The 20,889-nt window shown below is 35.5% G+C and overlaps 1 protein-coding gene across 1 annotated transcript in view; it reads right to left on the bottom strand.

Annotated features, from left to right (window-relative positions):
• Positions 1 to 20,889, bottom strand: part of LOC150106898 (uncharacterized) — a 94,928-nt gene that overhangs the window by 9,200 nt on the left and 64,839 nt on the right. The window contains exon 8 of the mRNA XM_090393501.1: positions 4,714 to 4,782. Coding sequence (XP_090249627.1) covers positions 4,714 to 4,782 — 69 coding nt within the window. The remainder of the gene's footprint in view (positions 1 to 4,713; positions 4,783 to 20,889) is intronic.

Genomic DNA, 20,889 nt, shown 5'->3' with positions numbered 1-20,889 from the left:
GAAAGCTCTGTTCTAGATGTCCTAAATAAAAGTTTGCAGGAGCGCATTCCACTAGAGAGTCGACTTCCCATGACAGTTCCTTCACAACTTGACTGTAAAACTTATTTTGACAAATAAAATATCTGGAGTGAATAACAAAGTTGAATAATTTCACTATGTCCTGTGGAAATGCTTCTGAAAGTAGATGTAGTGTATCCTCAAGCAGCACATTAGAAGAGAGCTTCTATATTGAAGCTAACCATTAAATCAGTGGGTTGTAAGGAAATATTTTTTACTTTATCTAGAAAATCAGACAAATTTTTATAAATAAGCAGGAATTACCAATCTGTGCTTTCAATAGGCATAGGTGTGCTAAAAATTTGGCTATGTGATAAGTAGGTGAATCTGTGCAGTTGACAATTGAATGAAGAGGAATGTCTCCCTATGTATCTTAGGCATCATAGAACCTAGAAGTTCCAGCAAAATAAGTTTTAAGTTATTCTATGGCATTTCCATTAAGGCTTACAATTTTATCTAGAAAGTACTGAGACCTCACTACACCATCCAAACTGCTCTTACCATTTCAAATCAATCCAAAGTTAACGTTCTACCTTGTAATTAACTATTATTGCCCCTGATGACGACCTGTAATATTCAGGCTGAAATATATGGCTTTAAATAAATATTATTACTTATCTCATACTTTTCACTTGAATTATAAAAATGTATTTCTGCTGCCTCTGCTATTAGAGCATTTGAAAAGGTGATGATAACATGGAGGAAAGGGAAAGATAACAGATTAATAAGCTGCACCTCCAAAGAGCGACTAACTACTCAAACACTTAAATGTTGCAATAAAATAAAAACTTAATAAAAATTAAGGAATTGGCCAAAACCATTAGATAAAATCAGACACTTAAAATTTACAAACAGCTTACATTCACAACAAACCCTGAGAAGACAGTGCAATGGCAAAAAAGATACAGGGAATTCCTCACAATTACATGTTGCAATGCCATACAACTCAAAAAATCTTCTATTAAGTTTATTTTTTCACTACCCAAATGGATGTTCTGAATCTATTAGCACTCTCATCGGTGGGCAGGTAAAAATACCCAGGGATGACAGAGTCACCAAATACAAGCAATTTATCCATAATGAAAAGCATCCAAGAATCCTAATCAGGGAATTGCATATTCTATTACAACAGGCACTGCTTTCTTCATATATAGATATCACACAAATAAATATTCAGCAGGAAGTATGACTAGAGGTAGAAAAATAAATTTGAGATATGCAGATGATACAACCCTAATATAGTATGCTTATTAAACAACATAAAAGTCAGATTTAATTTAAATCAATAAAACAAAACTAATAGCTTCTGGCAATTTGGATAGAGGAAGATAAAATAGAGGTAATGATTAACTGAGATCCAGAATAAGATATGATGGTTAATGTAAAGATGAAATTAAAAGAAGGATCACTATTAGAATAAAGCTATGTTAAAACTTGACAAAAATTATGACAGACAAAGATATTAGTCATGCCATGAAAAAATTGTTAAAGCAATGGTCTTTCCAGTAGTTATGTGTGAATATGAAAGTTTGTTTATTAAGAAGAAAACAAACAAATCAGTTCATATGAATTATGGATACAGAGGACATATTAAGAAAATCTCATGGAGAGAAAGAATAATAGACGAAGATATTAGTAAGGCCACGAAAAAATTGTTAAAGCAATGGTCTTTCCAGTAGTGATGTGTGAATATGAAAGTTTGTTTATTAAGACCAAATCAATTCATATGAATTATGGATGCAGAGGACATATTAAAAAAATCTCATGGAGAGAAAGAATGACTAACAAGAAAGCTACAGAGGACAAAAAAACTCCTTGGAGGCACTGATTCCAAAACAAATTAGCGCACTTTGAACATATAATGCAAGTAGATGATTCATTGGAAAAAGCAATTATGCAAGGGAATGTTGAGGGCTTGAGAAAGTAATGAAAACAGAGAAAGAGTTGGATGGGTAACATAAAAGAACTTATCAATATGAAATTATAACAGTTGACAGCAGAGACAAGATTAAGAACATATGTTCACAAAATCACCAAAAGGCAGAGACAACCAGAAGACATAATTATCAGCCACAGATAATCATACAAAACTGAAACAACCTGTTTTAACAACCGTCTTTCAATTGTGTTAACCTGAATTAAATTTTCAGAGTAATATCCTTTTATAACTAAAAAGTTTATGTGATGACAAACAAGGAGTGCTTTTTGTCTCAAACTAAACATAAATTAATAACTGTATACACAATACATATTAAGAAAAAATGTAAATATTATATTTTTTATATAATAGGTCTTTTATATAATAGTCTTCCCCCTGGCTGTCTCTCCTTCTCAGTTTACCGCAAACCTACCACAAAAATTCTTACCACCACCCAACACAAAAACTAGGTGTCATAAGCACCCTTAAACACAGAGCTCTAACAATTTGTTCTAATGAACAAGGCTCTAAACCAGGAATACAAGATCATCAACCAAACATTTATAAAAAATGGATACAGTAAAAAAACTATTCACAAGATCCTCCATAAAGATACCAGTAAGAACAAAAAAAGATTTCAGGAATGCTATTGCCATTCCTAATGTTAGAGGCATTTCTGAAGAAATAGACAACACTACGCAAATACAACATTAAAACCACCTTTAAACCCCCAAATAAGTTAAGACACCTACTCAGTTCTTCTAAAGATCTTCTTCCACACCTAGCCCACCCAGGGGTATACAAAATACAATGCACATGCAACATACCATACATAGGGGAAACAGGGCGAACTATCCCAATCAGACAAGATGAACACAAATGACACATTAAATACCTCCATTTTGGAAAAACCGGCCTTTTTGACCATGCACTCCAAACATACCACAGAATTGATTGAAAAAATACCAAGTCCTTACACCGCACCAAAACCTGGTTTGAGAGAAAATTTAAAGAGTCATGTGAAATGCTCAAACACAACCCATATCTCAACAAAAATGATGGCCTAACCATTTCAAGAATGTGGAGGACCTATCTACAACCTGTATAACAACCTAAACTAGCCATAGAAAAATCCCACTACAAGAAGACAACCTGGTGAAGTGTTTGTAACATTCAACAGCAACTGAAAGAAATCATATTATAACAATCAGAACTGTACAAATACAGAAGAATATTAATACATGAGGACTTTAGCAGTTTATTGTAGTTGTATTTATTTATTTTTTATTTTTTTTTAATCACTAGAGGTCAGGCTAGGAAAAGGATTAATTAATTAATTACGTAGATTTAGTTTACTGGTATACACACAGCTAGAGCATGTAGCTTGGTTCCTTATACACTTGTATCCTTCCGATGATGACCTCGATACAGGGGTCGAAACATAAAGTTTTATTTTATTAGTAATTAATAAAATAATCTGTTCAACGTGTGTTTTTGTGTCCCTAAATTTATAAATATGAATGCTGATCACCGTGTAACCCTAAAAGAAAGTATATTTTTTATAAGTTTATGAATTTTCCATCTTAACTGCTGAAAAGATTCTGTGGTATGCATGTAGATAAAATGCTGCCTCACTGACATCTAGTACAGCACCATCCACTTATACAATTGAAATTTCCTTGTAATGAGAGTTTACACTATAAAATAGTTAACAGTACAGTCAATCCTTGACTTATTGACCCATTAACACATTTACCAAAATACCACCTCACTCCTGCAACCCATGGACTCGGATGCTACTGCTGTTTTCAAGGCATATTATTTAAGAAAAAAAATGGCTTTTGGAAGGAATGATTATAATATCTTGCAGATGCAGTATGGAGTGAAGTGACAGCAAAATGTATGAATGGTGCTCAGAAGAATCTGCTGAAAATATATGTTCATACATTCACAAAAGGTTGGTGACAAGATAGTTGGAGGTTGACAATGAAGATGTAGAGCATTTGTTGGAATACTGTAGAAGAAGAGCCCTCAAACAAAAACCTAGAGTTGCAGAAAGGGAAGAGAGAAAAAAAAGGAGCAGAACACAAAAAGGAAGCCAACCCCCAAAAAATTAACTGCCAATTTTTCCACTTGGAAAAATTAGCAGATACTTTTGTCAGTGTTAATAAGGCAGTCAGTTGTTTGAGGAAATGGATCCCAACATGGAGAGATGTGGCAAGTATAAGAATAATTCAAGCTGCAATTGCTTTCTACAGAAAAGAAAAAGAAACCTGTGCAAGCACATCCTGTGCAAAGAAAAAGAAACCTGTGCATCACATCCAACTTTACTAACTTGGATGTGATGTACAAATTTTTAAAGCAGCCCACTCCTGCTTTCATATCAATCTTTGAAGATGAGCTTAAACCTTCCCCAAGTTATGCATCTAGTGAACCATCTTCAGAATGCTTTGTTGCAATTCCTGAATTTGAAGAACTAGCCTCCCCAATATCTTCTGATGAACTGATCAATTCATAAAGCAGCAACTTTGAAGAATTACACTTGCTTCATGTATTTCAATCTTATTATTTTATCAGTGACAAATAAAAGTATTATACAGAGAAATTTTATAATTTGTATATTATGTTATTTCACTATAAACAAAGAGTAAAATAGCAGTATTTTACTATAATTACTGAATTATATCAATACTTTGGCTAAAAAATATTACTCAAAGAACATGAATTTTGAGACTTACAGTCATCTGAAGTGGATTCTGCATCAAAAACTGCATTATTTTCATCCTTTCTTCTGATGGATATATACACTAAAAACAATGATCATAAACTGAAAAACTGTTATTTGGTCAAAATATATATAAATTTAATACCGTTCAATAAATATAATCCTAATAACAATGGAACTTATTTGAAGTGAAAGCTAGTAATCAAAATAGCCACAAAAATTAAGTAGCTTTTCATCACCTTATTTTTTTTTTAAAGATTGTTCTCTCCCATCATCCTTTTTAAGCAAAATTCAACTTATATAAAAAATTACAACTGTTAAACTAACAAATTATGTATGTATATATTTTATTATTTTTTTTTGTTGCAGAATCTTTCAGAATAAATACCTTAAACCTAATATTGATGCACTTCTTTCATTATAGAGAACTTGTAAGGACCAAAGGAATAGTTTGCTATGGTGAATCTGTCATTAATGCTTAGTTTTTTTATAGTGTATGTTCACTGCATATTTACTCACAATCTTATTTTTTTTGGTAAATCAGCTCTGATTATGAAAAACATAGATTTCATTTTCGCTTACTGACTTGATTCTATCACAACCTTAGGAGGTATGATTTGATTTACTCCTTCTGATGGATAAATCAAGAATTAGTAATGTTCGGGTAACTTACCTTGCAGGTTCTAACTTTTAGAACTTGTGCTGACCAGTCTCGTTTGATGGCTTTTCCTCCTGAAAACGTAGGTTTTTTCATAATGAAAAACAATTATGTTAATTTAATTATGAGAATATATGCGATATATGGATATATTGTTCATGTGGCCTTAGTTACTTAGGTCATAATTTGTGGGAGATGAGTTTCATCACCCAGAAGTGGAATTAAAGAAGTAACATATCAATAACTGATCTTACAAAGAAGAATAAAAATAAGTGAAAAGCTGTTAAATCTTATGTATGATGAAATGGTAATCAGGTAGCAGATATAGCATTCAACATTAAACATGAAGATAAACTTTTTGGATGGCAGGAAAAGTTCAGTTCGAGTAGAGTGATGTGGGTAAATTTCAAAATGAGGAATTGGGCAACGAGACTTGTGGGCATGAAGAAAAGACAAGAAATAAGAAAAGTCATACCGACTGTATTATTGTTGACAGTGACATCTTCATGCTGGCTCATGATAAAACAGTATGCAACAGATTTGAAATAAGAAGTGATTACTATTAAGCAGGATAAAAATTATTATTATTATTATTCAGGCCTCCATGGAGTAAAAAGACTCATCGTGGGAGACCCTTCCTAAGAAACACAAAGTCTATCATACCACTTGTTAAACTCATTGACTGTTCTCGCACTCACCACACCATCAGGCAATGCATTCCATGGTTCAACCACCCTCCATGCAAAGAAACCACTCCTCACCCTCTTGCTCACAGTTTCCTTTCGTAACTTCCAGAGATGGCCTCTTGTCATCATTCCTTCCAGCTGTTCAACCAAGCGAAAGAACTCCCCAGTGTCAACTCTGTAACCACCTCTCAACAGTTTAAAAGTCTCAATCATATCACCTCTCCTCCTTCTATCCACTAAACTCTGCAGTCCACATTCCCTCAGCCAATCCTCATAACTATCATTGTACAGTCCTGAAATCATCTTTGTCATCCGTCTTTGTATCCTTTCTACAGTTAATTTATCCCCTTCAAATCCTGGGGACCAAATCTGAGAACAATAGTCCAAGTGTGGTCTGATCAGGGTCTTATACAACGGAATGATAACTGTTTTATCTCTGCAGTTCAGCATCCTTCTCATTATTGCAGCAATCCTGTGTTACCTTCACCACCTTTGCAACATTATTATTATTTAACACCTCCAGGGAGTCCAAAGACTCATCGAGGGAGGGCACTTACTCCACTCTCGTCTCCACCATTCAAGCCACCAACTACAACGAACTGCAACTATTTTCATCATCCACACCAATGCCATCTACCGCCAATCACCACCACTGGCATTTTCACAGACAATCACAAACATCCATGCTCACGACGGGATTCGAACGTGCAGCATTTTGGCTGGAGAGCGGATATGCTAAACACTCGGCCAGCCAGGCCAGCTGGCCAAGTGGTTCCCTAAATTTCAGGTTTCTATCAATCATCATCCCCAGATCTCGTCTTTCCCCTACCTCCTACAGTATAACTCCTCCCATAGAGTATGCAGTGTCCCATCGATGTTTCCCAAACCTCAAGACTTTACATTTTGCTGCATTAAACTGAGATCCCCATTCATTTGCCCATCTATCTAGCTTATTCAAATCCTCTTGCAGGGCTGCCGCATCTGCATTATTACTAATAATCCTTCCCAGCTTCGCATCATCTGCAAAAAACTGAATATCCCTTGCAATCCACTGACAATGTCACTGATATAAAGGTTAAACAATATAGGTCCCAGTACTGAGCCCTGTCGGACCCCACTTGTAACCCCCTGCTTCCTTGAAACTGCCCCACCATACCAATAGGTATCAGCCAATCCTGGATTCAGGATTGGCTGATACCTACCGGACAGCCAATCCTGAATCCAGTTGACCAATCCGACATCCAGACCCATGTGCTGCAACTTAAATACCAGCTTATCATGTGGAACCCTGTCAAAAACCCTGTCACTAAGTCTAAGAAAATGGCAGTATATGCCTTTCCCTTATCTAATGCTCTTGTAACTTTATCATAAAAGGCTACCATATTGCTAAAACAAGAGCACCCCTTCACAAATCCATGTTGACTCTCACAGATAACATTACCCTCATCTGCCCAATGCTGTATACAGTCCTTCACTACATTCTCAAAGATCTTACTAACTACTGATGACACACAAACTGGCCTATAATTAGACACTTCCAGTCTGCTACTGCCCTTATGCAATGGCACTATCTTACCTTTCTTCCATTCCATGGACACTTTTCCTGCAGCCAGACTTTCGTTGAAAAGCCAGGTCAAAGGCACTGTCAGTTCCCTAGCACATTCTCTCAAAACTCGTGGTGAAATACCATCCAGTCCCACAGCTTTACTGATATCCAGAGAACTCAGTATTTGGAACACACTCTCCTCTTGCACCTATAAACCGTGAACCTGCCCTATCCCTCTAGTGTTAAAACCTTCTTCCCCAGGATGAAATTCTCCAATAAGGTGCTCATTGAACAACTCCACTATGTCCTCTGTATCAGTCACTCTATTCCCATTTTTATCCCACAATATCATTCTTCCACAGTCATTTCTCCTCCTACTGGCCACATATCTAAAAAATTCCCTAGGATTTTCTTTGGATCTTAGGGCCAATCTCATCTCATATTCCAGTTTCGTCTTCTTTATCATACTAGTCACTCTTCTGGCCTGTGTCTTATACTCTTCATGCATCTTCTCTTCACCTATCTCCTTATATCTCTTCCATAGCCTCTTTTTCACATGCAATTCCTGTTTAATATTGTTTGTCATCCACTTTATTCCAAATTGTGTCCTCTTGTTCACTCGTGGTATACACCTTACCATTGCTGCTAACAAATATTCTTTCACAATTTCCCATGCACTAATGATATCCCTGCCTTCCAATTCCTCCCTCCATGAAATTTCCCAAGTTGACGTCTTAGACTATTATAATCACCTGCCTTATAATTCCACATACGTTCCCGTCTCTTTGATTCTCCTGCATGTCTGTTCATTTTTCAAGTCAAAACCATATGGTCACTCTCTCCAATTGGTGGGAGAGATGTCATCTCAGTTATTATCAACTCTTCTGAAGCTATAACCAAATCCAAAACTCTTGAACCTCTTGTTCCCTCTATTACATGTTGCCTAAGACATTTGTCCCTCAAGAATTCTAGAAATTCCATTCCCTTATTGATACTTGCATCTTCCACTCCCCAATTTATACTACTGTAGTTAAAATCTCCCATAACAATCATTCTTCTTGCACTTGCCAAACTCAACTGTCTAAACATCTCCTGGTCTCCTCCCTCTGTGCTCCTGGGTCTGTAGCAACACCACGCTAAATATCCTGTCTTGCCCACCTCTACCTCACACCATATGCTTTCAAAATCATTAGTGCCACTGCCTTCCAAAATCTCCACTCTTAAAGGACATAGGTGATCACTTATCATAAGCAGTATTCCACCACCACACTTTCCCTTCCTATCCTGCTGAAAAATGCTGTACCCAGCGACTTCTATTCCTGTTATTATATCCTCTTCTGTCAACCATGTCTCAGTGATCCCAATAATTTTTGGCCAGGCTGATGCTATCTGCGCCACCAATTCCTCTCCCTTATTCCGGATACTCCTGGCATTAGTATAAAGCATATAGATGCAAATCATACCAAACACAAAAATGTGTGCCAATGTTTTAAAAAGAACAATGTCAAGCAGCTTTCAAAGGTGAACTGTAGACTCAACTATACAAATATTACTCAAGAAAAAACAGAGTTTGAAAACAAGAACCAAACCTTGGAGTCTCAATGGAAAACTCTGAAGAAAATAATGATTTATTCAGTTAGGGAGACAGGTGGTGAAGTTGTTTGTCTGAAGAGAAAAATCTAAATTTCATGAAAGACTTAAAAGCAGCAGTCATGGAAAAGAAGAAAGCATGTGAAAAGTCTCTGACAAGTAAGTTAGCATGTACCCTGAAAAAATATAGCATAAAAAGTGTAAGAACAATACAAATTACATAAATGATGTAAGTACTCTATACTATGCAAAATAAACTAAAGTCCTGAGAAGACTTAGGCAAGATACAGAAAATACACATCAGAAAGGTTTTGGAGACTCTTGACTATTGCAAAAAATAAGAAATAGAAGAAGCAGAACAGCAAAAGGAATCAGAGATGATAAAAATGACATAAAAAGTAAAGATATTCAGAATGTCCGATAGTATTTCTCTTGAATATTTTCTACAATGGTAGAAAATATTTAAGAAAATATTAGCTAGAAGATATTCAAGAGAAATGCTATCAGAAGCACATATCAATACTTGAGCAAAAGCTACCAAAAATCTGAAATGTGGAAGGGCAACTCGAGTTGTGATATTCAACCAGAAGTGATTAAATATGGAGATATCAAAGCTTCACAGTGGCTGCTGCTGCACACTTCAGAAATAAAACTGAATGTGAGAATTACAGAAGAATTTCCTATTGAATATTCCTAAGATTTATGCAGGAGTACTTGAGAAGTGGCTATGTAAACTGTGGAAGAGAAACTTGAAGAACAAGCTGGTTCAGGTCAAATCTGATCCTTACAATCTCTGATTGTAAGGATCAGATTTTTCCAACAGTTGAGAAATCATATAACAAGGATTTGTATTTAAAGTTTTGTAGATCTGGAAAAGTGCACATGACAAGGTGCTCACTTTCACATAGACATGTGATCTCTGCAATTTGTGTATTCTATAAATATTTCCATAGCAAATGTTCATCTGAAATAGCATCAATAATTCCCCCACTCAGTACTAAACCCATTGGAACACATACAGCTGCCACCCAACATCCTTTCACAGTACACCTTAAAACTCAAAGAACAAGTTTCTTTTTCTCCTCCTTCATCCCTGATACTGCTATACTGTGGAACAGTCTTCCCCTGATATTTCCCAAGGAATACAACATATAGACTTTTAAATGAAATGTAAACAAGTTTCTCCTTTCCTAACCCACCGCCCATATACAGTACTAACATACTATAGGTTGATCAACCAACCTCTCATGTATGGGCCCAACATTTTAAAAAAAAAGGGTACCAAGAGAAAAGCTGTTTAAAATGTTACTATTATATGGTGTAAACAAGATGTCATACAAAACAATACACAGTTTATCTTTAAGCTTAAGTCAGCAGTTAAAATTAAAGGAGGTACAGAAGATGGTCTACTGTAAACTCAGGTACACGTAACAAGAGTGCAAGTGCATACTTTTGTTCATCTACATGGATGACAATATGAATAAACCTGGAATTAAACGTGACATCAAAAATAGCAGATGTTAATTTTGGCTTTTTATTCAGATGATGTTATATCCTTAAACAAATCAAGTAAAATCTTCAAGATTCCTTAAGTAAATTGAAAAACTAATATAATAAATTTGGCATGAAAATCAGCAATAAAACAAAAGAACTAAGAAAACAGGCAGGAGCATGGAAAACATGAACTGCATTACCAGTGATGAATGTATACAATGCCTTCTCAATTATTCAATCTTCAAATAAATGAATCTTCAGTTGTACCATGTAAATATACCTTCAATTAACCCGCCTATTATCTGAATAGCAAACTGATTTTCCATTGCAGGTGGATAATTGAGAGATTACTATATATGAACAAGTAAAATAGTTCATCTATTTAGGCACAATTTTAAGTGAAGATGGGAAATTAAATATGGAAATTGACGACTGAATCAACAAAGTTGGTATGGTAAGGAGCCAGCTGAATAAATTTATATAGAATAAGAGAAAGATTACCCCAAACACTAAACAAGCAGTATATATACAAGATGGTGTTCAAATCAGTTTTAATTTATGATTGAACTAAGAATTAGGTTGGAAATAAAACATTTGATCAAAGACTAGAGACCATAGATATCCAAATTCTGAGAAAAATTAGGAGTGAGCAGATAGCATCAACAGCTGAATCATATGAAAAACTGAAGGCATCATGAAGGAAGGAACTTGACACTATCTGCATTTAAGAATATGTAAGCACAGCTAATTCTAAAGTAGTATGGTGATATGGATGGAAATTAAAAGATCCAGAGAATGATCAAGATCTATGAAGGGGAGTGGGATCTCTGGAAAGTTCTGATAAAGACCTAGAACAAAATGATATTAAAGCAACTGATACAACCACAGGAAACAACATACGAGGATATAAGAATATAAGAACATTAGTTACCTTCCTAACTCTGTTACTAGTATGTTCTTTCTTGTGGTTATATCAGTGTTGCTTTAATATCATTTTGTTCTAGGTGTTTATCAGAACTTTCCAGACCACTCCTCATAGGTGAATAGATGCAGTTAGAGGTGCTTCAGAATATTAAATATTAGAGTACTGATAAATAAGACTGATTTGGAGGGAAAGTGAAGATTTAGTTATTAATAACAAACTTAATTATATGGTACTATTGCAGTAACTCGTACATCCTTTGGGCACATATCAGTTATTCAATCATGATGAAATTTCTTTACCCAGTGACACCATCTCCACTTACTAAAAGCAGGTTGAAAAGTTTCATGTTTTCCAGATTATCTAAACTTTATCTCACCTGTTTTACTATGAAAAAATTCATGACAAGTTTAGACAATTTGTTGGTGGGATTTATAATAAAAAAAAAATTCAGGTGCACCAATTAACAGACAAGAATTATCCTTTCTTTCATGCTTACATGGTGATCAGAATACATTATGAAAATTATGGATACAACTACCCTGTTAGAGTAAAACTTTAGTTTAATATAAACCAAAATACACACTCGATGTTTCGATCTTCACATTAAGGTCATCTTCTGGAGTATACATATATATATATATATATATATATATATATGTATACATGATATAAAATTGACTATGGAGATTGAAGAAAATAGTTCCATCTGCTTCCTAGATGTTAAACTCACCAAGACGCCTGAATCAATTAAAGTCTCTATTTTTAGAAAGCCAACACACACAGACAGATATTTACATGCGTCCTCCCATCACCATCCAGCGCAAAAGTTGGGTATTATATCAACTCTAGCGAATCGTGCAAGATCTGTACTGTCAGATGAAGAAGAACTGAAAAAGGAACTACAACATCTTAAATGGACCTTTAAAAAACAATGGCTACTCTCTAAAAAGTATTAACAACCAATTATCCCGCCGTCAACGTAATAACGTAGAGACACAGGACGACTCCAAAGGTCATATCGTCTTGCCATATATCAGCACACTATCCAAAAAGCTGAGCAGAATTCTAAAGAAGTTTAACATAAAAACGTGCTTCTCGACTCTGCCAAAAATAATATCACGCTTCAACAACTATAAACAACCTCACAACCTTCTACAATTCCCAGGTGTATACAAGGTCACTTGTGAATGCGGAAAGCCTTACTATGGGCAGACAGATAAATCTATCTTACTACGTCTAGAAGAGCATCAGAGAGATATTGCTTATAAGAGAACCAGAGCAACTGCTCTGTTGGGCCATGTCCTGCTTTCAATAAACACGAACAATGAAGGCCACCAACATGAAATAAATTGGACATTGACTTCAAACCTACACATCTGCCATGATGAAATAGAGCGCCGCATTGTCGAGTCAAGGGAAATCACCTTAGACCCTTTGCATTTGAATAATAATCTTAGCAATAATTTGGCTGACTCTTTCAACTCTATTATTAGATACTGGAGATCGTGTGATTCCACACACGCACAGGTGCACAACAATAGAACATTAACTCGGACTGTAGTTCAAGCTCATAATAACTGTAATTTACAGTCGAATATTATGGCTTTGTAATTGTATAGCTTTGGAGTGTGTCAATGTTAATTTAAGTGTCTTTTATTATCTTTTCTATGTTCTTATCGCCTGAAGAAGTCATTCTTGACGAAACATGTTGCGTTTTTTTTTTCAAATAAATGTCATTGTGTTATAATTCTCGGGTTTAAGTCAGTTAATTTAAAAAAATGAATATATATATATATATATATATATATATATATATATACAAAGAAACAAGCTTACTTCAATGGCATGCTAAAGTTACTGATCAACCGTTAAAGCTATTTGCATGACTTCTGGTGGTAAAAAAAAAAAACTCACTCCATAAACTTCCAACATCTTGCCCTAAATCCAGAGTAATTTAATAATAAGGTGGTACACCTTTTGGCAACTCGTATAAGTAAATATGACCTCTGCATTGTTTCTGCCTTAGTATCACCACTTCTGGGTCTGGCTCCCACTGATGAGACCTCAATAAAGGTCAAAACCGGTCGGGGTAGTGTCCCTTCCCTTAATGCATAGCATTATACATGTCCGCAAGGAGATGTGCTTTGCATTATGGGAGATACTGAGACAAGGAGTGATGAGAGCTTGGTCCACCTTTACTAGAGTTGCCTGAGTCCTGAAGATAATTCAGGAGCAAACTTTGTTTGCTTACACTTGGATAAAGGATTAAACTAAATAAACTAAATTTATTATCTGTATTTAAGTATTGTAGCTCTGGAAAAGGTATATGACAAGGTTCCAAGAGAGAAGATATTCAAAACGCTACAGTTTGTATGGAGTCAGTAATAACTTTAATTAATAAATAGGGTACAGATATTTCGTACTAAAACTAATAGTACATCTTCAGTGTTACAAACAGATAGGAATGGAATACAAGTAACGAACATTCAGTGGATCACCTATTAAAATACAATGTTGTCGTGAGTCAGGAAATGAAAGAAATTAATAAATAATTAATATTTAAGATAATTGGTTTTTTAAGGATTACATAAAATAAAAGTCTCCCAGATCATTGAGAGAGAGGCAATCATTTCGATTTAAATTCGGTGGGTGTAAAATAGCTTCACAACTTTCTTTAAAGAGGCGTTCATATTTGAAGTATCTATGAAGGAGAATGGCTTAATCCCACTGGATATTATGGGTAGTGTTAATACTGTGTTGTGCTAGACCAGACTTCTGAGGTTTGTTGTAATCAATATAATATTGATGTTCTTTAATTCTTTTTTCCACAGAACGGCCAGTTTGTCCAAAATAAGAAACATCGCATTCACATGGTATTTGGCAAACGCCAGCCAAAGATAGAGATGACAGTTTATCTTTTGTAGAAGGCAATAAGGAAGAAATTTTGTTGATAGGAATATACGTGGGAATCAACTGGTACTTTTTTTAAATTTTACCTATAGGTTCTGAGATTCCTGGAATGTAGGGGATTGGAACTCTGCAGACTGTTGAAGAAACCTTAGGTATTGGAATATAAGATTCAATTATCTGTTAACGGTAATAATTAGATTAGGGTGGTAATCTAATAATTACCACCCCAATCAAGTTATTTCATTAGGGTGGTAATTATTAGATTCCATTAACTTTTTTGATGATGGAAAGTTCTTGTTGTAAGATTTCTGGAGAAGAGCAAACTTTATGTGCCCTATTACTTAGAGATTTAAGAATGCCAAATTTTTGAGATGTGTGGTGAGCAGACTTTTTATGCACACTTTTATTTACTGGTATCCAGTAAATGTGGGCTTTCGAAAGACGCTTGTAGATAAGGTACCAGAAGAAGTTCGAGTAAGCAGGATGTCCAAAAATGGTAAAGTACTAGAATTTTCCTTTTCCATGGTGAATTAGATACGAGGATGAAGGATATTTATCTGTTGTAGAAAGGTGGAAAGGTCATCTTCAGTATGTGACCAAATGGCAAAAATATCATCGACATAACGATACCAAAGAGATGGTTGAGGGTGAATGGATGAAAACAGTCTCTTCAAATTATTTCAAAAAATAATTAGCCAAAGGTGGAGACAAAGGAGGCTACCCATGGCAGTTCCCCAACTTGTTTATAGAACTTGTTTTTCCATGTAAAATAACCTGAATGGATAACAAATTCGAAAATGTTTGCGATATCTGGAGGGTAATCTTTATATAATAATTTCACTGTGTCGGCTAATGGAATACTGGTGAACAGAGACACAATGTCGAAACTGACTAGCAACTCAGACTCTTTGATTTTTAAATCCTTGATTTTTTCAAGGAAATCTGTTGAATTTTTATGTAGGATCTGGAATGTCCAGTGAGAGCACCTAAAGAATGAGACAAAACTTTTGCAATTCGATAAGTAGGCAAATCAATGCAATTTACGATTGGTTGCACTTGATAGCCTTCGTTATGAATTTTCGGGAGACCATATAGACGGGGAGTTCTTCCAAAGTAAGTGCATAATTTATCCACATAATTTGGGTCCCAACTGATGACCTCATCAAGTAATTTATTTAATTGTTTAATTTGCGAAGATTATGCATGATCTCCTTGTGGGTAGAGGTGTCTTCTAATGTTGAAATCAAAGGTCTAACTTCTTTAAGAAGAGATAATAACATATCTATTCCTATTGTAATCATGAATAAGACTGACTATGAAACAAAAGTATCCAGTCTTTTAGAAGACACCTCTACCTACAAAGAGATCATGCATAATCCTACAAATTCACAAATTAAACAATTAAATAAATTGTTTAATTTGTTTACGTGAATTTTTATGTAGTCATGGTTTGTCAAATATAATTGCATTGCATTATTTGGTGTTTGTATTAAATGAACATTCATATGCAATAAAATTCAGAATTTACTCTGAACATATATCATCATCATTAAATTTCTGCCATGTACCCTCAAGGGGTGTACAGGATATGACAGTACTACAAGAAAAATTTACATCATTACTAACTTCCTATCTACAATTTTCCTCCAAATTAGTTCTGTTACTTGTTAAGACTCCAACATTACCAGATCTTATATTTCTATCGTCTAAGGCACTTTGTACCGTATCAATCCACCTATATCTTGGTCTTCCTCTGGGTTGTTTTGCAGCCAACCTTGCAGACAACACTTGTTTTGCTAATCTTTCTTTGCCCATTCTATTTAAGTGACCATACCACCTGAGATTAGCTCTGCTAACACCTTCCTGGATGCTGACAATGTCAAGTTCTTTCCTAATATCCTCATTTTTAATATGATATTGCCATTGATGCCATCTGTTCACGCCTCTAATCTTTCTCAGGACTCTCATATCTGCGGTCTCTAGTCTTTGGTCAAGTGTTTTACTTCTGACTCAGCTCTCAGATCCATAAGTTAAAACTGGTTTGAACACTGTCTTGTATACAGCTAATTTAGTGTTCCGACTAATTTCTCTCTTATTCCATATGAATTTATTCAATTGACTTCCCACCATACCAGCTTTGCTGATTCTGTTGTCTATTTCTATATTTAATTTACCATCTTCAGTAAAAAACGTGCCTAAGCAGCTGAAATATTTTACTTGTTCCACAGGTTCTCCATTCACAACACAGTTGACATTTTCAATGATTCTGCCTATTTTCATTGTCTTTGTCTTTTTATTGCTGACCTTCATACCATATCTATTACAACAGCTATTCAATTTAATCAGAGAATCTTGCAGACTTGTAGCGGATTTATTTAGAAGTATAACATCATCCGCATAAAGCAAAGAACTGACATTAACATCTCCAATTCTGATATCATATTTAATACCACTTTCCGTCATAATGTGATCCATATAGATAATGAATAACACAGGGGATAATGTACATCCTTGTCTCACACCAGATTTAACATTAAACCATCTTCCTGTACTTCAATTCTAACTGCTGACTTACAACTCAAATAAAGACTAAGTATTGCTTGATATAATGCCCCATCGACACCATATAACTGCAGCGTATTGAATAGCTTCTTTCTTGGCACCTTGTCACATGCCTTTTCCAAATCGACAAAACTTAAATACAGATCTTTGTTATATTCCCATGCTTTCTCGACTATTTGTCGTAAAGTGAAGATCTGATCCTGACAGCCTCTGTTTGGCCTGAATCCAGCTTGTTCTTCACCAAGCTATTCTTCCACAATTCTTCTCAACCGTTTCTCAAGTATACTTGCATAGATCTTGCCATGAACACTCAGTGGGAAATACCTCTGTAATTCTCACATTCAGTTTTATTTCCCTTTTTATATGTGGGTACTATGAGAGCTCTACTCCAATCATCGGGAATTCGTCCCTCAGTCCAGGCTTTCTGAACTATGCAGTGCAGCCACTGTAAGACTTTTATACCACCATACTTCAGCATTTCTGGTCGAATATCATCTACTCCTGCTGCCTTTCCACAATTCAAGCCTTTGATGGCTTTTTCTACTTCAAGTATGGATATGTATTCCTGACTGCATGACTGGTCAGTGTTTTTTTTTTATCAGTGTGCTGTCATCACTGCTTGTTTCATTTAGCAGTTTTTCAAAGTAATTACTCCATACTTCAAGGATATCTTTTTCTCCCGTTTGAATGTCACCTTTATCATCTCTAACTCCTTTTACAGCACTCTTTCCTCCATTCCTAAGCTTCTTCAACAACCTCCAGAATATTTTGCCACCTTCTTGATATTTATTTTCTATATTCTTGCCAAAGTCCTCCCATGACTTTTGTTTAGCTAGTTTTACACACTGTTTAGCTTTCTTACACTTGTCTCTGTATTCTGTAAGAGTAAAAGCTGACTTATTTGCCAGGAAATTTTGATATGCTTTCTTCTTTTCCTTCACTGCCTCTTTAACTTCCTGTGTCCACCAGGGAGTTCTGATTTTTTTATCCTTGCACACAACCTCACCACATGCCTCTCTGGCAGAATCAATCAATGTTTTCTTCAGAGTTTGCCACTGAATTTCCAAGGTTTGATTCCTGTTCTCAAACTCTTTCATTTTCTTTTCAATAATCTTTCTGTATTTTAGTCTACAGTTCACATCTGAGAGCTGCTCAACTTTTATTCGCTTTAAAACTTTCTTACATGTTATTCTTTTCAATATGAAATTCAATTTTATCCTGCTCAAGACTAAATAGTGATCACTTCCAATTTCAAATCCTCTGTACACTCTGGTGTCCTGCATCAGGGAGAAAACATCACTATCAACAATAACATAGTCAATGAGACTTTTCTTATTCCTAGCCTCTTCTCTCCATGTGAATTTGTGCACATTTTTATGTTGGAACATGGTGTTAGTAATAACCAGTCCATGTCCTGAGCAGAAATCCAACAGATATTTGCAATTATTATTAGGTTTGCTCTTTTCTCCACATTTTCCCAAAATATTTTTGTATGTCTCACAATCATTTCCTACTCTGCTATTTAGATCCCCAACAAGGACCAACGTTTCCTTTTTCATTGTGTCAGTTGCTTTTTCTAAAGCGTCAAAAAATTCCTCCACTTCTACCCTTAGTAGAACCTTCTGTGGGACCATAGGCACAAATAAGTCTCATTGTCCAGTTCCCCATTCTCATATTTGCCCAGATTACTCTACTTGAGACTGACTGCCATTCAAGAAGATTAGCCTTGTATTTTGTGTTGAATACTATGGCTACTCCTTCTTTTCGTTGATTGTCATTGCCTGAATATAACATTTTGTATTTATTGCTCAGAAAGATCTCACCAGTTTTGGTCTTTTTTGTTTCAGTCACCCCTATTATGTCGATCTGGTACTTATCTAATTCCTCAGTTAGCTTCATTTCTTTGCGATTCAGGCTTCTTACGTTGATAGTACCGATCTCTAACTCTGGTGATGTTGAGTTGGGGTCTGTTTTCAGATTTGTTCCAGTAGCTGACTTTTCGCTGTTCGCCCTGGTTCCCTGGCAAAAACAACGGGGGCCTTGATTAACCGGGCGACGCCCCAGCCAGCATGAAATTTTGTCAGGTTGTACCATCATTTTTTATTTTGGTTTAACCAATAAGAATACAATTTTGTCGGCTAAATCCAAAATTGCCAGCCCATCCTCATTCGTTCAGTATCAAAGTAGATACCCAACAGGGTGCACCACGAGAAGGTGAGGATTGGACATTAGGTCAGAAGCCCTGGTCGGTTCTCCGCATTCCTTTAAAGGCTATGTGGAGGTCTCCTCTCAGTTATACAGCTTTGACCCTTAAGCACCCCTCTGAACATATATTCAATGCACAAACTATGTAAAAGAAATAAGTGTATGAGTTTTTTAATGTACAGAATATGTTTTACAGTAGAAAAGACTGGTATAAGAAGGACGGGCAGTACTTGAATGGATTTGGCATCAGTGGCTTGGAGAAATTATTTACTGTGGTGAGATCTAATTCAGGAAAAGTCAAGAGAACTAGATCATCATGGGTGGAATGGTAAAAATGGGTGGAAGTTCAGCTAAGATATGCAAACATGGTAATGGAATGACAATGAGCATAATCACAAATATAGTGACGAGGTGAACTTGTATGTTTTGGGTTTGAATTTTTTGAGTGTGTGTGTGGGGGGGGGGGAGAAAGTTACCTAACTGGGCCAAGCAGACTGCAGATGTAAATATATAAAAAAGATAGCAGTTAGCCTAGTTATGTCTATACACAAATGCCAGGATCATCAGAAACAAAGTGGTTGTATTTGTTGCTTTGGTGAATACATTGTGGCCTAAACTTGTTTCCATTAGTGAAATCTCGCTCTCAGTCAGATGTAGTAACCAGAATCTAGTGTAAAGGATACAGTATTTTTAGAAAGGTGTTTGAAATCAGTTAGGGTAGAAACTTGAGAAAGTAATAATGTTTGAATTTGAGGCTATCTGGTGTGAAGTGGAGGCAAAATAGGATGAAATACATGGTGGGCATTGCTACAGAGCAGGTGGTATAGTTGCTGGGAATAATGCACCCATTCAATTTTCAGATATCCTTAGGTGGGTTGAGTACCCTAATTAGTGGTTTTAGGCAATTTAATGTAGCTATATTGCCATTCCTCTGCTGAATCCCTTTGTAAGAATTTTATGTCTGTGTATGTGTTCATGCAGCTGGTTTGTCTGTTTTGAGGGATGACAAAACCCAAGTTCTGAGGAGGAGGGAAACCCTCCACCTTCATTTGAGACTGGTTAACTTACCTTTAAGCTGAAAAGCCCCTGTAAAGATTCCATGCACCATAGATGGGATTCAAACCAAAGTCTTTCTAATCAAAGAGTTTCATTGAAACTGACTGTGATGAATGCTAAATGAGTAATCATTATGGATGACTTAAATTATTCAAATATTGATTAGTTAGCAGAGAATACTCATGGTAAGAATGAAGGAGAATTTATTGAGCTGATGCAAAACAACTTTCTTAAGCAGCATGCGAAAGAAAAAGAAACTTGAGGTCAGAGTGCTAGATTTCAGTGTCAGAAGGTATCTCAGGCTTCTGGCTTAAGTGCTTATTCAAACTCATCTTTTATTATTGATGGTCCACTATTGTCTTCAATTTGTCATTTTCTTCTTCCTGTTCTTAGGTGTTCAAGATATTTCTTCCATTCTTGTAACATTTCTTCAGAATAAATAATTAGTTTATTCTCATCTATTAAGGCATTATTACGTGTGGTTTTTTTAGTTTGTTTCACATTTTTGTTATTTGATTATAAGCTGGTTATAAATATTATAAATATGATATTATTAT

This window comes from Typopeltis vanoorti, chromosome 5 (genome assembly GCF_054136105.1).
Source record: "Typopeltis vanoorti isolate ZY-2024b chromosome 5, IOZ_Tvanoo_1.0, whole genome shotgun sequence".
Taxonomy (NCBI): domain Eukaryota; kingdom Metazoa; phylum Arthropoda; class Arachnida; order Uropygi; family Thelyphonidae; genus Typopeltis; species Typopeltis vanoorti.
The sequence above is the reverse complement of the archived record's forward strand: the minus strand, read 5'-3'. Positions and strand labels throughout refer to the sequence as shown.